Here is a 20396-nt window from a genome sequence, read left to right as displayed (position 1 = left end):
ATGACTATACACCAACATTAACACACGCACGCAACATACAACACATAATATGCACACAGGGGCGGGGCACATTGCCACACCTGGTCACAAAAGCAAAGTTTGTGGGGAATAATAGCCATTTTCTATACTTTTGAGGCATAAGCAATTAGGAAATAACACTTACTACTCAGGAACAAAAATTGTGTTACATAGTGTTATTAATATTTCATAAGTTCATTAATATTTTTTGTTTATTTGAGTATAGTGTGTGGCACTTAAATTTCGTTTTTACAGGCTTGACACGATTATAGAGGCGAGTTTACAGCCCCCATCAACCCTCATTGGTTAACCAAAATCACTTAAAAGCTGGACTTGCTTCCATTCATCTGTTGGAAAGTTTCATTCCTGCTCCTTCTCCCTTTGCCTCCTTTGCATTTTCCATTGGGTCCCGTCATCCCGTCTGCGATGTCAGAGAACGCGGCACCTCAGTCGAAGGTCGAGATCCTGGGCCACACCTATCCTGTCATATCCTTAAATAAATACAGCATAATCATGCTGTCATCTTACTTATTGAATAAATGAAAACAGTCAAAGGACAAATGCCAGTCATGACGATATCTCTGGAAACACAGAGACGTCTGTCCCTGCGTGAGAATTGGTATTACGTAAGCAGTGTTCTTTTTCAACTATGGTTAAAATTTGGAGCATCATTTTTTTCTTAGATTCTTTTTTCCTGGCTTTAGAACTAATGTGCTTTTTTAACCACAGAGGCATCTCCTGAAAAGAATCCTCAAACCAGATTAGCGACTTGCTGCCCCCTCTGAAATTTTTATTCTGTTTCGAGATTTCTCATTTACTCAACTTGCAGTTGCTAAAGGGGTAGGAATTTGACCTTGTGGCTTCAAATACATTTCCAATGCATGTCTGGATTTCAAGTACAGAGAGATCTTTGGGGTGGGATAGTCATCATGACACTAGATTACTATAGAATGAGATCAGAAAGGCATGCCACTACCACACTACCATCAATGAGAACTGCTGCATAAGGAGAAAGAAACAACGGCAAACACAATCCTTCTCCTTTTTCTTCATTCAGATACATGTATTAGCCAGGAGACACCATTATCAGCTCATTATAAAGGAATACAAACTGTAATATCCAGAGACCAATTTGCAACTGGTTCTTGGGATAAAAAATAAATACTAATACAACATATACATAATACTGTATTAAAACATGACAGAAAATGGTTTAAAAAATACCACTGGGGTACCATTACATTGAATTACCTGGGTATTAGTGTAAAGAAATTGAGGTGGGACACAGCCTTAGCCTTCAATGACAACACAATGGATATGGTATAAGTATTGCACAGTGGTCCTGATACAGTAGCACATTGGTATGGATATGTTAGCACAGTACTGCAATGGCTTGCCAGTGTGTGTTCATTCATGCTATTGTGATACCATGACAGGTCAAATTATGAAAATGTTTCCATTTACCAATGTAGTATTTGTAGACTTACTCAGGGTCACACAATGAGTCAGTGGCTGAGGTGGGATTTGAACAGGGGACCTCCTGGTTACAAGCCCGTTTCTTTAACCACTGGACCACACAGCCTCCTCCTCTTAGCCATTACCGATTTAGTAAGTGGGGTCAAGTGTCCAGAATACATAGTATGTACATGAAAAGTAAAAACAAATGTGCACAAAGACATACAAATATAATGTATGTAAGTTAAAAGAAAGATTAATGTAGTGAGTGTAAGAAAATCACATTAACATATCTGTATGATTATAGAAGTGTTGAGAGTTTGTGTCAAGCTTTATTTTAAGGGCCATTTTTTTATTTATTAACTGTTAACAAACAGCTAATAAACATGTTAATGTACATTATTTTCTGTTAACTGTTAGTAAATAATATATAATAGGTCAGCTAAAACTGCAACACTAGTTGCAGCCCTATGGATGATTAATCAAACACCAGAGCCCTATGGATGATCATATGCTTGAAATCGGTTCAAATTGTTACTGTAGTAACATTTAGCAAATTAAATCAGGTTTTTATTAAACCTAACCCTCACTTCACGTGCAGATTAAAAGTTATGCTGGTATGTGTGTGTGTGTGTGGAATAATGGGTGACAGGGAGGAAGTTAAAATCCTCCCTGGAAAAACACGTGGGAATGTGGCTGGAGTCGTGAATTGAATAAGTGATTAAATGATTAATTAAGGCTCCAGCCCCTAGTGTATAAATAGGGTGATCACGGGTGATACGGGGATGGTAGAGAGAAAATATCTAATAATTACACTTCGTGCTGGTTTTACACCAGTGTGATACTTGTGTGTTCCGTGTTATATGCACAAAAATGCGTTCTTGCTGATATGAGCATGCGATATATTACAGTGCAGAGTTTAAAACTGCAGTGCTCCACAATCAAATACAATTCTACACGAAAATATGATTTTCTGGGGGAATGTTCACTAAACTCTTAAGTTGCCGTTTCTTTGTTCATTGACAAAGGCTCCAGGAACATCTATGGCTTCAAGAGCATTTACACACAAACAAAAAACACATCTAGAGCACTGCCTTCTATGCATAATTGTAACAAACATACAGGATGCTTCTGGAATATCTTCTGTTGCTCTTCAAGATCCACCATCGATCACCTATTAAATGGACTCCTCTGTCAACTCAATAAGAAGCCACCTTACCACGTCAGCTACAAAACCGTTGTTTCAGTCCAAAACTAGCTCAACATTAGTAACATCCTTTGTGCCATTTCCCTTTCTGCAGCGGTCCCAAAGTTTCCTTAAACCTTTTCTAATGGGCTTTGTGTATTGCCGGTTCCCAAACCCTAAGACCACTGGTATTACAGCCATGCTTCCTATCCCAGTGCAGGAGAGAATGATGTGTGTTTTGGGTTCTGTGCTGGATTCCCACAGAGCGATGATAGAGACGTTCACGTAGACAATGTAAGGAACCCAACAGACTATGAAAATGAAAGACACAACGGCCACACACTTAGCATAGCGCATGTTCATCCTGTGCTCCTTGTCCGAGGGCTCGTCCCTTTGCACAGACCTGTGGAGCTTGCAGATGTCCATCACCTGTGACCTTGTGATCCACAGCACCCTGACGTTCATAAAGATGATGGCCAGTATGGCCGGGATCAGTAAGCCATAGACCTCAAGGTAGATGAATTCACGAGGGAAGATGTACTTGTAGAAGCAATCTTCACAACTCTGGTTTGGAGATATTTTGTTCCACCCAAAAGCAGGCAAGGAGGCATAAAGGAGGGGCAAAATCCAGACAGTCAGTAAAGCCAAAGGGACGTAGCGGTGAACCCAGAAGTTACTATACTGCAGAGGATGGACGATGCAAAAGTAACGCTCGTAATGCACCATGACCAAGTTGAAGAGGAAGGACAACAAGAGGAAGTTGGGGACAATGTGCAGGATGAGGCAATTGCTGAATTTCATGTGTCGTTCCAGGCTCATGCTGGGAATGAAAGGCAGAGCCAGTCCCGTACACAGGTCGGCAAACAGCAAGCTGAGGAAGAAGTAATTAGGGGTGTTGTGTAACTTCCGGTTGTAGATGATGCCTATGATGATGAGAAGGTTGGCAAGGATTATGACCGTGGAGAGGGGAAAGGCGAGCCAGATGATAAGGTACATTTCTGGGCTTGAAGACTTATTGCTGTGATTTGACTCGTTGCATGCCATGATTTGATAGAATCTCGGCTTCTGGAAAAGCCTTTCCTGCAGGGTTTTGCTTTTTTCCTGTCTCTTATCCAATTAATGAATCATCAAGTCAACTTTTAAAAACTCCTGTTGAGGGAAAAAAAGAACAAATTTAAAGGGATACTTTGTCATACTTTATATGATTGCAATTAATTTCCTAATAAAAGGGTGTTTATGATTTTTCATTGGAGTGACCAAAAACACTGTGTGGCCCCTATGTCAAAGACAAGAAACATTGCTATGCCTTTGTGACAGGTAGCTGAGTGGGCGGTGACGTCACGGCAGAAACAGGAACACAAACGACAGAGAGAGGTGGAGTTTGGTGGAGCTGAGCGAATGCTTTCGCTCAGCATTTAATGAATAAACAGACAGAAAATAAACGGTTGTAACAAAAACACCGGACACGGCACTTTAGGCCAAAATAAAACAGATAAACAAAACAGACTATACAGACAAACGGACACGGACAGACACACAAACACGGTGAGTGAAACCACTATCAATTTACTTTACTTTATTTTATTTTAGTTTACTCTTCTCCACACCCGTTCTCCACTCACCGAACACCCAACCACCAGTGCGTGAAAACATGCAGCTTTTATGCAGTTGTACCGAGACTCGATTGCTAGTCAATCATTCAATTGGAATCTCGGTACAACTGCACGTGAATTAATTAAAGTGCAATTCCCCGTGCTCACATATTATTACTTTTTACTTGCACATGATGTGATGTGCCATCCCCGTGCCTAAATACAAATATACAATTTAAACACACGTGAAACACAAACCCGCTTATATCCCGTGTACCAATGCCTATACACCAACATTTACACACAACACGTAACATATAACATACACAGGGGGGCACTTTGCCACAGCCTTGTATTGCCAAAAAGGTCATATTATAAACACTTAGACCTGGGGTCCCATTTGATCAGATAATTAAACCTATGACATGCTTTTAAAAAAAATTGTATTAACAAATAGCATGAAAAAAATACCATTACAAATTAAACACACCTTAACATAATTTGTTAATTGGATTTGCTCATCTTTTATGTAGGAAAATGTGAGCTACAAAGTGATGGCAATACATTTAAGGTGTACAGGCATTGTTTGGTTAGCTCTTTGTACTTTAAGAATACAAGAAAACATACTGGCACGATTTGGTGTTAATAGAAAGACTAAATGAGACAATGAAAGGTATAAAGAGATTAAACAATCCCTAACTACTAAAGCAGGGGTCGCCGGTGGTTTAAAAGTAGCTCCTGGGGCTCCCAAGTGGCACCTCCGGTAAAGGTGCAGGATGCACCCTATAGCCTGGAGGTTGCTGGTTCGAGGCTATTCCATAGCCGACCATGGACGGGAGTTCCCAGGGGGTGGCGCACAATTGGCCGAGCGCCACCCGGGGGGGGGGGGGGGGGGGGGGGGGCTTAGGTCGGCCAGGGTGTCCTCGGCTCACCGCGCACCAGCGACCTCTGTCAACTGGCCGGGCACCTGCGGGCTTGCCTGTAAGCTGCCCAGAGCTGCGTTATCCTCCCATGCTGTGGCTCTGGGTTGGCTGCATGGTGGGCCTGCAGAGTGAAAAGAAGCGGTCGGCTGACATCTACCGTTTCAGAGGACAGTGTGTGCTCGTCTTCGCTACTCCCGAGTCAGCGCAGGGGTGGTAGCGGTGACCTGAGCCTAAACTACAATCAGATATTTCAAGATGGGCTAAAATCAATTGGCGACTACTACATTTATAAAAATAAATAAATAAAAGTAGCTCCTGACAAGTATTGAAGTACACACACACACACACTTCATAATAAACAATACAGGCCTATCAGCAGTTTTGGAATCTTATGTTTAGTTACCGAGTTGGAACGCACACGCAGTTATTTTATTTCATACACCTCATTGGTTCAGCGTGAATCATGGATGCAGAAGCAGGTCTATCCAAAAGAGACAAAAAACTATTTCCACAAAGAGTGGGAAAATGAGTTTTTGTTAACAAGACTAAAAGACAAGTGTATTTGCCTGATTTGTGGTGCGGGAGTTGCAGTTGGAAAAAAAGAGCAATGTTGAGAACGTAGACGTAATTTACACAGGGGACATGGCCCCCCTCACTTTTTCAATGATGGGGAAATGTCCCCCTCACATTGCAGGAGTACGAAAACTTTTATTTTACGATAATTTATTGGTATAACCACTAGTCAATATAGAAGTCAATGGGAAGAAAAATGGGATCAGATCCGGGATCACTGGAGCCGGATCATGAGATGGTGTTTTACTACGAGGATCTGGATCAGGCTCCACTGATTCGTAATGGATCCTGGAGCTGCGATCCCTAATGTTGATCCAATCCTGGAGCTGCACCCACCGTAACTAGGGAAACTGACCAATGAGAAGTGAACATACGTGGTGCGTAGCTTAAAGACCCATGCTGACAAATTTGTATACACCCTGAGATCACAATAATGTTGGGAAAAAATGGCAAACGGATAGACAAATATAGAGGAGGATGCACTACGTTGCTATATCCAAAACACATGAAAATGTTTTAAGTTTGTAATTCACAATAGCATGTGTTATTTACTAATGTTCACATTGAGGTTTCTGGCTACTTACAGTTTAACTTTTCATTTTAAATTGAAACAGTAAACTTAAAACAGCAAAATGACCTTTGTGCCTTATGCTAATAAATATAGACATTAATAACAACTAAATACATTACCAAGAATGTTTTACACAATTATTATACCAAATTAATAACTATATAGTACTGATTCTAAATTATTTTTCATGTTTAAATACATCGCACAGACTCTTGCATCTCTATTTATCAATGTTCCAAAAACTCACTCTTGGCCACATTTTACTAAACATTTTTAAACTAATAAATAAACAATTATCATAACAAACATTATTGTATTCATCATAGTAAAGTTGATTTCTTACCTGAAAACAGGAACGTGTTTAAAGTTTGAAACTCATTGTCTGGAGCTCGGTGTTGTTTATATTATCGTCGCTACACTGCAGTTTGAGGTTCAAACTACATCTGCATATTTTAAGTGGATGGAAGCTGAAAATACTTTTTAAAAAAACACCCATTTTCTTATGCCAATACATACTAGTATCACTTTAATACCCAAACTGTATTTATCTCCAGTATTTTAATTGTGGGGAAACCGCAACATTTCTAGATATATATTTTAAGGGCAATTCTCATCCATCTCATTAAATCTGCATGATGCCACACCCGCTCTAGCGCTCAACACTGCCTCAGGGGCCGGTTGTACTAAAGGGATCTGATCCAGGCTCTGATCTGAGCAGAGCTTCAGTGTGCTTCGAAGACTCGTCATGTCACACCAAAGTTGGAAGGTGCCCACTTGAAGACCCCAGAGATATGTACATCATCAGATGGAAGGAAACGCAGATGGATCACATTAGTTTACAGCAAAAGAAGCTATGTCTTAGCTGGTGCTTATCTTGGCGAGAGCCGAGTCCAATATCAGCATGAAGTTTTAACACCTACTCTCTTGTAATGGAAATCATGAAGATCTGGATACGTCCAGTGACTGCTGTGAATAGTGCAGCTGGCGACGAGGAAAATACTTTGTGACAGCCTGGAGGAGGAAATAGACCACATTGGGGCTGGCAGGGGTTAGCCACCCTAGCTGGCAGTATCCAGCTCTGTGTTTTCAAATGAAACAGGATGCTGGAGACATCCGCCCAAGGCTTCTAAGAAATTAAAAAGAAAAATACCCCTAGAATCTGCGAGAGTGGGGCGGAAGATGACTCACGGTTTGACAACACGGTTAGGAAAGGAAACGGATATGAGAACAGAGAGTACTTTGCAAGGACTAGCTCAAGTTTTGCAATTAGCAAAGACATGGAGCCCCAGGTTTGTGTCTGTGGCTGGAGCAAAGTGACAACGGGTAGGGCTTTGAAGATTCCCGCTTGAGGGAGAAGGGACAAGGGCTTCACATTGATCAGTACTTCTTACGAAGTTAATCAAGTCAGTCGAATGAAATCCAGCGACAGGAAGCAAACCACAGTTCACAGGATATCAGCACCCCTGTAATAGATGAGAGGAGGACTTGCATAAACACAGTGATGAACCTAATGATCCTTGTGAACCCGGTCAGACAAACCAGCATAAGAGAGAAAAGAACCTCAACGGGCACAAGCCTGGAGTTAAATGGCCAAGAGCTTGTGAGAAAACTGCATGGGACACAGTAAACACAGATCTCTGCTTTGCATTGGAAAGGTTAAGTGGAACAGTTGAAAAGAAGCTGGATAAATTTGGGGATACCATCTACGCATATGGAATCGAGCGGTTTGGAGTTGAAAAAAGAAAGGAGTAAGTACAAACTATTCCTGTAAAGTCTAAATGGGAGCAGGAGATTGAGCACTTAGTTAGAGAAAGGAGACAGCTGAGGAAGCAATGGAGAAGAGCAGAACAAAGTCGGAGGCACTCAATCTATTAAAAAAAGGGTAATAAAAGATAAGCTTGCAACATTGTGTAGAGCTGAGCACCTACGGAAACGCTGCAAAAAGAAGAAGCGTGCGAGAACTAACTTTTATAAAGACCCATTCAAATTTGTAAAGAAGTTATTCACCAGGGAAGAAAATGGCACACTAAAAGCAACTAAGTCTGAGCTGGACAGATATCTGGAGCACACAGATTCAAAAAGGCAGGAGCCTATGTCGATTCCTTCAGACATCCCACCTATCAATCAGAATGCCAAATGGAGGACTGCACACCTAAGTGGAAAGAAGTCGAGCAAGCTGTGAAAAAGGCAAGGGCGTCATCATCTACTGGGCCTAATGGAGTTCTGTACAGAGTGTACAAGAGTGCCCCTGGTGTTCTACGAATCCTGTGGAAATGTATGAAAGTAGCATGAAACAGGTACCAAGAGCGTGGCGCCGAGCAGGTGGGGAGATTCTATGAGTATCGGTCAGTTTCACCCTATTTCCCTGTTAAATGTGGAAGGCAAGATTTTCTTCAGCATTGTTGCACAGAGGTTGTTAGCTTACCTATTGAAGAACTGCTTAATTGACACTTCAGTACAGAAAGCTGGTATTCTAGGTTTCCCAGGATGCTTAGAGCACATCAGTGTGACCTGGCAGCGAATTCAAACAGCTAAAAAGGAGAGGAAGGAGCTCCATGTGACATTCCTGGATTTATCTAATGCATACGGTTCAGTACCACATGAGCTTCTTTGGGCAGCATTTGATTTTTTCATGTACCGAGGACAATAACAAACTTAGTGAAAGCCTACTGAGATTTGCAATTTTGTTTTTCAACTTCAGAATTCACCACTGCATGGCAATGTCTAGAAATTGGAATAATGGCAGGATGCATAATTTCTCCACTGGCTTTTACCATGGCAATGGAAGTAATTATTAGGGAGTCAAAATGGGTAGTGGGAGGAGAACGCTTGGCTTCTGGAATGTGACTGCCACCAATTAGAACATACATGGATGACATGACAATCATGACTACAACAGTAGCATGGGTAGCGAGCACCCAGGTATCTGAGGTGCAAGCGTGCCAATATTGCAACTGTTGTACGGTAAAGGGGGTCTGAGGCCGCAGGCCCTCAGGGCTTCTGCTGAGGCTGGGGCAGAGCTCTCTGAGGCGGCTGCCTAGAACGATGGCCCTGGAATTGCCTCCTGGAACGCTGTTGCGCAGACGAACCGCGGCATGCGTTCCTGGCGATCTGTGGAGGGGTTCAGTTTTCTGTCGCCACTGGGACCGTTCTTGTAATGGTCCTCGCCCGAGGGACTTGACCTACTTTGCGCTGGGGCGCGGGGAGGGAGCAGAGCAGCCACCTGCCGAGATGCCTTGCACTGCTGGAGGGAGAGCTGTAGGATCTCCTCCACAGCTGGATCAAATGTATGCCATGGGGATATCGGCACATCTAATAACGCCGCCATATCCGCATCAGGTACCCAACCTTGCGACAGCCATAGCTGTCTGTGAGCTACCACCAGGCTTGCCAGGCTTCGGCCTAGGGCTTGCCCTTGAAGGCCGGACATCTGGAGCAGCGTACTAGATATGAGGCGGAGCTCCGTGGCCATCAGCTCTGGGAGCGGGGTCTCCGTGAGCACGCCATCCAGGTACGTGGTGAGAATACTCACCATGTTAACTAGGCAAGTTGCCTGTGCTTCCACTGCATAAGCCCTCTTTAGGTGTGTCTCCGTAACCCTACATTGAGGGTTAGGGCACATGGGGCCTCTGGGCGATCCACTCACCGGCGGAGCCTTAACCAAGGCCTCAATGGTGGAGTCAACCGGAGGGAAACTTGACAGCCAAAGTTTCTCTGCGTCCTCTAATGCAGCAAGCCTAGCAGCTTGCTTCAACACACTCGGCACTGACGCCGGTTGGTCCCAAGAGGAGCGTACTTCCAGTAAGTCAGGAAACTGGGGAAGAGTTGCACCGCAGGAGCCGCTGCCTGTGTCCGGAATACGGTCAGTGTTGTCCAGGGGATCTGGAAGAAGCTTGCTTCATGCCCCTCAGTGCCGGCATAGAGCTGGGAAACAGTGGCAAACTAGACTCGTAGGCAACCTCTGAGCTAGGTTCTGTCACGGTCAATGGCGCTGGTTCCCCTTCTTCCTCCATCTCAGTGGGGAGGGAGTCATCCCAGGAGGCCGCTAACGATAGCATGTCCTCCTCCGCCATCAATGGCTGCGATTTAGGCTCGGCTTGGGCTCCCGTTGGAGGGTCAGTGGCCGGGGCTGGTGCAGGTAGCAGCAGAGCCGCAGGAACTTGCTGCCTAGACAGAAGCTCAAGGACCTGTGTCATCTGCTCCTTCAAGTAAATAATGTCCCTTGCTTGTTTCGAACACTTCACCCTTCTCATCTGGGGGGAGGGGGAGCGGCTGCGAGGTCAAGGCTCCTGCGAGGGGCTCTGCAAGAGCGGAAGGAGCGGTGGTGGGGCCATGGGAGACTCAGCGTCTAACCCCATGGCCCTGTTGAGCCTACGGCAACGTATTTTGGGCTGAAGAGCTGCACATAGGTCGCAAAAATTCTCTCTGCCCATAGCTTCCTGGACATGTTGGACTCCCAAGCACTGCACGCAGGGCAAATGCTTGTCCTGGAGTGGCAGGTTCACACCGCACGATGTGCAGGGGTGGAACCCTTGGATGCTCGACATGGTGCTTGTTAATGTTGTGCATGCACTGGAGCTATGATCGCCAATTGCACTGAGCACTATGCGTCCGAAGCGCAGCAAGCACTGGAGTGCTGTGCGCAATTGGCTCTGTGTGCACCGAGTAACATGCACTGCCAGGACTAGCTCACTGGAGCTGTGAGCACCAAGGGTACCAGGCACCAAGTGCTCCGGGAACCCTAGTGTAGCACCGTGCACACCGAGTGTATTAAACAAGTGCGTACCGGGTGTACCGAGCATCCTTACTTAGTACCACACGCACCGAGTGCAATAAGCACCAGGCACGGAGGGTGCACTGAGCACTGTTCATACCAAGCAGTGGGGCGCTAAGCGCCTTGTGTCATGCTTGACAAGTGAGCAATGCTCCGGGAGCACCGGGTGCATTGAGCACTATGTGCACGGAAGCACCGGGGCACTACGCATCTAGTGCACTAAGCACCAGAGGGCACCTTGTGCCATGCTCACCACTTGCACCACCTGCACTGAGCACCGCGTGCACCGGTTGTACCGAGCACCATGCTTATCTGGCACTGATACGTGCACCGAACTCTGTGTGTACCGTGCACCATGTGCACTGTGCGTACCAAGTACCGTGAGCACTACATGCCCGTGTACCATGCAGCACTGTGCATTTGTGCACTAGTGCTGTAGCGGTGGGCACCGAGGGTGACTGCACAGGCAGTCGCTCACGCACGACAGACAGATAACAAAGAACGGCCTACCACGCAAGCGAGGCTGCTGAAAGACAGAAAGGCGAAAGGCTCTGTCTTTTTCAGAGTCGTTGATTCCGGGAAAGTGGTGAGCCAGCTTTCAGCACGAATGCAATTGAAATACAATCGACTCGACTCAACTCGAGAAGCTCTTTTCTATCAACACGCTCAGCTCAACACAGAGGTCTTACCGTACAGTCTTGAGAAGGAGAAATGACTTCCTCAGGATGAGGGTTTTAATCCCTCAGTGGGCAGGACCGAGTGTGTCATCCCAGGAAGGGGCCTATCGGCAGCTCTGGTATAGAGAGCTCAGAAATTACCTACCCAATGGGCAGGCATATCCCATACATAATGTCGTTGGTGGTCGTCTTCGAATTGAAAGGGAACACATCTGTCATTCTGCCAAGACAATCAGGAGGGCGTGGCACTGTTATACAATAAACTCCACTTTGAAAAGTATGCTTTTTTGTGCTGAATATAATCTTGGTGAATTGTACAATCCTAAGAATATTTTGTGAGCTTTATATAATATTTTCAGACATAATTATTATCATTGTCTCTTGCGATATGTAGTGACTTTAGAGCTCTGTAAACATAAAACTACTCAAACATACTTAAATATTTTAAGACAGATGTGTAGTGGACAAAAAGTTCTATTAATATATGTATATGTTTTTCGATTGATGATTACTGAGATAATTTTACATTGATTTAAAAACTGCTGCAGCACACACAGTCCTTCCCATAGGGGATGAATAAGATCACGCTCTGTTCACCCACCCTACTTTTAGACACCAGTAAATACTGCGATCTCTTGACCAGACTTAAGCAAGAATTTAATTTTATTTTAGTATTTCTTAAGTTAGTGCAGATATCCTTAAGATTACTTTATCTGTAATAATTCAATCACAGAGACCTGGTTGAACTGCATGCAGAATTGTTATCACCACAGCATGTGTAGAGAGCCACAGAATATAGAACAGGCATGAATCCTGCTTAACATTGAGCATTATCTTAGAGTGAATATCATGCTTTCCTCTGTTAAAATAAAATATGTTAAAATAAAGTAGGGGGTGCTCCCAAGTGGCGCATCCAGTAAAGGCGCTCCGGGCAGAGTGCAGGATGTGCCCTATGGCCTGGAGATCGCAAGTTCAAATCCAGACTATGTCACAGCCGACCGTGACCAGGAGTTCCTAGGATGCGGCGCACAATTGGCCGAGCGCTGCCCAGGAAGGGAGGGCTTAAGTTGGCAGGGGAATCCACGGCTCACCCTTGTGGCCGATAGGGCACCTATGGCTCTGCAGCGGAGCCGCCATATCTGTGTTGTCCTCCGGCACTATAGGTCTGGTGGCATCGCTGTGGATCCGCAGTGCAAAAAATGACGGCTTGGCAGGAGCACGTTTCGGAGACCGTGTGTTCCAGCTGCCGTTTCCCAAGTCAAAGGGGAGGTTGCGAGCAGTGAGCTGAGGATACGGATAATAATTAGCATACTAAATTGGGGAGAAAACCGGGGTAAAAAATTGGCGACGACTAAATTTAAAAAAAATAAATAAATAAAAATAAAGAAAGTAAAGGAAACACCGCAACTCGCATATCAAAAAAATATTTTATTGGTTAACAAACATTGGTTGTTTAAATACAGGCGCATTTAAATAATTTTTGGTAGGGCCAATGCTTCTAAAAACTATAGTTTCACAAAAATGGTAAATTCCGTTTATCTGTTTTCTACCAATATAACCAATTTCTACTAATACAACAGTTGTTTAAATAAAGGCCAATATCAAGTTTTTAGTTTTGATTAATCGGCATTTCATAAAAAGTTAAAATTCTGTGTAGGAAAGCCTTAGTTCATAGACTAAATCCAAGCATGCTTCTGTCTAAAAATGCTGACAGATTTAACACCTTTACTTATCTTTGTTCATGTATGGAAAAACTTCACTCACTGACATTCGAACCGAGGCATATATCTCAAAAGCAAATTGTTCTGACAGGTGTTAAGCAGATTTCTGTAATATTACCCCATAGAATTCTGTATCCCCACATTATTCCATGCTTGTGCAGATGCAGTTTTTAAAAGATCGCTGGACGTGCACTTGCGATATTCCTGTGCCCGAGCTCCGCTGTGTTCTGAAGCACTGCCATTGAGTTCTGCTGCAGTTTGCAACAAATATTGTAAACAAAACAAAACCGGTGCTATGCTAGTGCCTGTGTGTGGAATGCCTTGCCCTGTGTGATGCGCCTGCCTGCGTTAACCGAAACACTACATTGGTGTTAGAAGTGGACGCAAGTACCCCAGCACCCACTCGTCGGACTGTACCGTGGTGAGCAAGTCCAGGGCGGATATGAGGCTGGCAGAGGGGAGTGTGGCGAGCACGGGGGGCAGCAGCAGCAGGGCTGGTAGGTGACGTAATCACACAAAGACATGAGCCAGATATACGCTCCTTGCAGAGGAGCTGGCTCCTTTGTACAGCGGTATCAGCAATGCATTTGTGCGGCAGCTCCTGGGTTCGCGCCCGCCCTCCGTCTGTGTGTGGATTGCTTTCGACCTGTGTAATGCACCTGCCTGCGTTAACCGAGATCGCTACAATATTAATAATCAGGATAATTTGATCGCGTTAAAAAATCATTATCTATAATTATCACCCGTGACACATGAAGCAAGAAGCGGCTCTGTATTGAGCAGTAAGCGGCGTGGCACTGAACTGTTTGCGTGAAGCATAAACTAATTGTACACGGGCAAAGCATGGCTGGTTTTCTGACATAAAAACACAAATATTTGTAAAATACATTTTTAAAAGTTGCTATTATAAAAACGGGTAGTTGCATAAATAGAAGAGTTAACTTTTAATGGAAGGATATGCGGTTTATTTTATTAAAAATCTTTTTTAAAACCTAGCTTGATTCTCTTAATGGCAGACGCCACACAAGTAAAGAAAACAAATGCTTCCAGGTAAACGTTCTCAAATTAACATAAATGTTTAAATAAGAAAAATATATGTATTATTTTACAGGAAAACTACGTAATGTATTATTATACAAATTACAATAGGTGTATTATTATACTCACGTTTGTTCTGGGCACCCACCAGGAATTTAAAAACGCATACTGTATTTTTATTTATTTTTTCTAAACTCAATGACTCTTAGACTGCCAGTTGTCAGGCTGCTCAAGTATAAATTTGATCAATTACAAGAATTTTTAATATTTTATGTATTTGGCCGATAAATCACGATTATCGTGATAATTTAATGGCGATAATCGATAGCTGAAAATGTCATTATCGTCCAACCCTAAACCCTTTTTACAGGAAATGTTATTTTCTACATGGGCTTATAAGGCAAAAATATGTAACACAAATCCAATAAATGTGCAGGACTCTACACCTTGAGCTTCTCATTAACCTCGGGTGCATTCATGAACTTCCTAAACAAGGTATGCTGTTATTCTGTGGCCGAGGCTACAATCTCCCATCACTACCATCATTGGTTAAACTGCTGCTTAAATCCAGTGCCGGTCTACTCCCAGTAAACCGGTGTTGTGCACCCGATTTCACATTACCAGACCCTTTTCTTGCATGTGCCTGTACTGGGTTGATAAAGAGATCTCATTCTTTATTATAATTTGAAACTGACAGCTGTGACAGGTTGACATTGTCATAGCCTTGGGAAACCTCAGGCAATGAAAGCGATCATATAGTGTAATAGCTGAAAGCAAATACACACGAGTTCCGTTTTTTGGTGACAAACAATACCACTAAAAAAGCATAGTAAAGTTTAGTCAAGCAGAAACTTAAGTATTGTAATGCATAGTAAAAATCTACAGTAAACTACTGTACTGTAAATTCGTAGGATTGCAGGGGTGCATTTGTTAACCTTACAGGAATATATCCCTAAAACAACAAATTAAAAACAAATTGTACTGAAAAATAAATAAAACTTAGCATATATATGAGCATATTGGTTTACTGGCCTGCTGCTGTTGTTGATTCGAGTGCCCAATTATTTGGCCCCTTTTGCTCTCCCCAATTTTACAATGCCAAGTTGCTTTACTGCAGCAATCCTCACAACAGCTGTGATCCCATGACGAGGTCAATCGTCCCTTTATACCCAGATGACAGGGGCCATCTCGACAGATATCCACTTAGCCACCAGCCCTCTGGCTATTAAGGGACGCTGGAAGGCAGTGAGGAGAATCGGCTGGGATTAAACAAAGTGGAAATCCTATAAGGTGCGCATGCATTGTACTGCCGTGCATGCTGATAATTCTGTGGTGCTTTTATAATCAGTTCAGGAGTTAATCTTCAGTTCTAGTTGCCTGCCATAGAGAAATAAAGTAGACTAGATGATTCAAAGTGTCTTTAAAATGGCAAGCACCAGCATCTAGTGAGCAGCTGCGTATAGCAAGCAACAGAAAAGGAAACTTAATCCAAAGTATCCGTTACTAGATGGAGGTATTTCTATAAAGACACTTTAGCTGATCTTGCCTATTTTATATAATGTAGAACAAAAGAGCAGCTCCTCAACTCAGGTGAAAGCACTGTAACAAACAAAATAAAAATAAAAAAACAGTATTTGAAACCTCAGAAGGATTACGTAGACCCTAAAAAAACTAACAATTTGAAACTATAGTGTTGTTTGTATCCCCCTCATTGCATCCTATGGTTTCTCATACCATTTCTATGCTGATGATGCTCAGATTTTCCTCTCCTTCCCCACCTCTGACTCCACCATCCCCTCCCGTATCTCTACCTGTCTGTCGGCTATCTCCTCCTGGATGCACTCGCATCACCTCAAACTCAACCTTTCTAAATCTGACCTCCTGTTCTTTCCCTCCTCCTCCTCTCCCTCCTCTGATCTCTCTATCTCCATTCCTCTGGAATCTACCACACTCTCTCCCTCCTCCTCAGCTAAGAACCTCAGAGTCACCCTGGACCCCTGCCTCTCTTATTCCCAGCACATCTCCACTCTGGCACACACTTGCCGATTCTTCCTGAGCAACATATGAAGAATCCGACCCTTCCTCACCAACTACGCCACCCAGCTCCTGGTCCAGGCCCTGGTACTCTCCCGCCTAGACTACTGCAACTCCCTCCTGGCTGGCCTCCCTGCGTCTGCCACCCGTCTGCTCCAGCTCATCCAGAACTCTGCTGCTCGCCTGGTGTTCTCTCTGTCTTGCTTCTCCCATGCAACTCCACTGCTCCGCTCACTCTACTGGCTCCTGATCACCGCTCGCATCCAGTTCAAGACTCTTGTACTAGCCTACAAATGCCTTGACCAGACTGCACCCAGCTACCTCCAGAGCCCGCTCCTTCTCCACCCTTGCCCCGCAGTGGTGGAATGACCTTCCTACAGATGTCAGGACTGCCCAGTCCCTGACCACCTTCCGGCGCCTCCTCAAGACTCACCTCTTCAGACAGCACCTGTAGAACTCCTCTTTTTTTCCCTCTGGACACTTATCACTCTTCCTTAAATGCGCTTTACTTGCTCTTATCTGCCTCCTATTTTACTGCATTTAATCCTGTACTTTAGAGTACTGTAATCTGTCAAGTGTTATTTAATCTGTAGTATTTTGTATTTAATTATATCCTGATGTAACTATCACTGACACTGTCATCTGCCCCGTTATTGAATCGTATTTTGTCATACTTGTACTTGCTAGAACCAAAGTCATTGCATTTATCTTGCTCTTAATTGTATTACTTGTACTGTGATTCTTGAAATGTATTTTTGTTTACGACTGTAAGTCGCCCTGGATAAGGGCGTCTGCTAAGAAATAAATAAATTAATTAATTAATTAATTAATTAATTAATTAATAATAATAATAATAATAATAATAATAATAATAATAATAATAATAATAATGTAAAAAAAAGATGAGCCAAATTGTCTCCAAAGTATTACTAGACCAAAGAAATTAATTTTACAGCCTTGTTTTTATCACTCATTTACAGCAGCTGTGCTTTAAAAAGATGTGTTAAATTATTTTGAAATTTATTGTTGACAACAAAGAGGAAAAATATGTATTCATGAAGTAGTGAATTTGTTTTATTTCTTTTGCTGCATGTTAAAATGTAATAATATTATCAGAGCATAAATTAGCAGACAGACAGGTAGAGATATGGGAGGGGATGGTGGAGTCAGAGGTGGGGAAGGAGAGGAAAATCTGAGCATCATCAGCATAGAAATGGTTTGAGAAACCATAGGATGCGATGAGGGGGATACATACAACACTGTAGTTTCAAATTGTTAGTTTTTTTTAGGGTCCATGTAATCCTTCTGAGGTTTCAAATACTGTTTTTTTATTTATTTTTTTGTTACGGTGCTTTCACCTGAGTTCAGGAGGTGCTCTTCTGTTCTACATTATATAAAATAGGCCATTTGGTCCAGTGGTTAAAGAAAAGGGCTTGTAACCAGGAGGTCCCCGGTTCAAATCCCACCTTAACTACTGACTCATTGTGTGACCCTAAGCAAGTCATTTAACCTCCTTGTGCTCCGTCTTTCGGTTGAGACATAGTTGTAAGTGACTCTGCAGCTGATGCATAGTTCACACGCCCTAGTCTCTGTAAGTCGCCCTGGATAAAGGCGTCTGCTAAATAAACAAACAAAAAAATAAATTACAAAAAAAAATGTATTTGTGCTGAAATCAGTTAACCGGAGTCAGTATTGTATTGTATATGCTTGTTTTTTTTAATAAATAACAATGCAATGAATGGTCGTTACAATACTTTTGTCACAAACTGTAGTGAAGTGTAGTGGAAACTGGAAAGCATTACCAAACATACTACACTACATGGCAAAATATAAGAAAGTTTTTGTTGTTTTCTCTATAGGAAACATAATTTTATAGATACTGCATAGCTGACACATATACTGTGCAATGAGAGCTTCCCTTTTTTTGGTTAATTTAGAAAATAATTAGCATCTCAACTGTTTTAAGAGGGTTTCTAAACATAGCCCCCAAATAGATATTTTCACACAAAATCCCCACACAACAAAGCACAATCTCTGCTTGAGAAAGAGCCAGGCCTGGGGCATTGATGGTTGAGGAGCGCTCGCTCACAGAGTTGTGAGGGAAGCTCTTGTTCAAGACTGTAGCCAGAGCCATTTTCTCACAATTCACAAGCACCTAAACAAAGTATTTCAGGAGCATATAACCCCTGTCACGGCTGTAAATTAGAAATATCAGTGCATGACCAATATGTATATGAACACTATGTACATAACAGTATAGTATAACAATGACAACGAATAGTTTAATAATAAATAGGATAAGCGGTATTTAAGACCTATGTAATTGTGAAGACTGACAAACAAGTGAACTGATGTACAGAGAAACACATCCATATACCCCCACAATCTGATACTCCCAGTAACTATATATAGTTAATACCAAGTTTCATGTTAATTTAATTAGTAGTTTTCCAGATAGCCATACAGATGGACAAATGTATTGTACCGTCAAAGAGTATATCTGCAAAAATCTAATACTCACAAAAACTAAATAACGTTAATATCAACTTTCATCGCAATTTATTATGCATTTTTTCAGATCGATGCAAAAATGTAAATGTAACAAGTTTCAGATAAATGAAGTTCTTTTATTTTGTTTAATACTGTTCTCATTGTTATAATTCACTTAGAAAATGTGGCATAGAAATATAGTCAAAGTGTTGAATTTAGAAATACTAACAAAACTTAAAACAGTAACCTTTCAACTAGAAGGTTTTCTCATTGTCTTCAATGTAAGGTCCATGGAGTTTAACAACATTCTTAAGAAATACTAGAGAATGCAATTTTATTATTAGGTATATAAAAAGTATGATTAAAGCACTCTTACCTTGCTTATAGTCTCTAGAACTTCAGACATCTGTGTTCAGACATTCTTAGCATTTCCCCAAGTGAAAAATTGGTTCCAAACTTGTATTATTCATCTGCTACCTATGTATATTATCAATGCTGTCTTCTTCAACCTCAGAAGAACTCAACTGTAAAGCAGAGCCGTTAAGGCATTCTCAAAAAGCTAATGAGTTCCTGTCTCTCAAATATGGTGACTGTCTGAGAGGCTCAGACTCATCCAGAGGGTAGCTGCGGCTGAAGCTGTTTAAAGAGACAGAGCTTAATTGAATTGCTGAACAGAATCTCACAAACATGTTAAATTTGAAATATAATTCTCTGGCATCTGCTTACCACACTGTTAATCTTTTTTGACCATCCAGTGCATTTATTTTGTCCTTTATCATATTATTTTGCTGTCATTCTAACTCCAGATACATGCTAAAAATGTTAATGCTGATTTTTGTGTTAAAAGCGGTAAATTTGCTTGAATAAACTAAGGGGCACTAAGATGGGCCAGTCGCAGCACAAACATAGCGCAATTTGCATTTTCGTTATGACAATTCATGAAGTACACGTTTTGTCATATGTACTAAGAAAAAACATGTTAATGAAGAGAGCCCCAATATACTAATTTAAATATTGTAGCATGCACTGGGGAAACAGCAGCAGTGACACACTGGTAGGTGACATAATCTCACACGAAGACAGAAACCCGATATACGCTCCTTGCAAAGGAGTCGGCTCTTTTGTACAACGGTATTGGCGTTATGCTTTAGTGCGAGAGATTCCCGGGTTCGCGCCCGCCCTCCGCCTGTGTGTGGATTGCCTCGCCTTGTGTGATGCGCCTTCCTGCCTTAATTGGTGTCTGGATTGCTCGCCTTGTGTGATGCGCCTGCCTGCCTTAATTAGTATCAGAAGTAGACGCAGGTACCCCGGCACACACTCATCGGACTGTAGCCTGGTGAGCAA

General features: G+C 42.6%; 1 protein-coding gene across 1 annotated transcript; it reads right to left on the bottom strand.

Moving 5' to 3' along the window:
- Positions 1 to 788: 788 nt before the first annotated feature.
- On the bottom strand, positions 789 to 19591 carry LOC117426107 (G-protein coupled bile acid receptor 1-like). Its single transcript, XM_034043405.3, has 2 exons — positions 19429 to 19591; positions 789 to 3808 (listed from the first exon to the last, which is right to left on the bottom strand). Exon 2 carries the CDS (start codon positions 3701 to 3703, stop codon positions 2717 to 2719), a length of 987 nt encoding a protein of 328 aa, XP_033899296.1. The 5' UTR covers positions 3704 to 3808; positions 19429 to 19591; the 3' UTR covers positions 789 to 2716.
- Between the last annotated feature and the right edge of the window lie 805 nt (positions 19592 to 20396).

Source organism: Acipenser ruthenus, chromosome 11 (genome assembly GCF_902713425.1).
Source record: "Acipenser ruthenus chromosome 11, fAciRut3.2 maternal haplotype, whole genome shotgun sequence".
In the NCBI taxonomy this organism is placed as follows: domain Eukaryota; kingdom Metazoa; phylum Chordata; class Actinopteri; order Acipenseriformes; family Acipenseridae; genus Acipenser; species Acipenser ruthenus.
The sequence above is the reverse complement of the archived record's forward strand: the minus strand, read 5'-3'. Positions and strand labels throughout refer to the sequence as shown.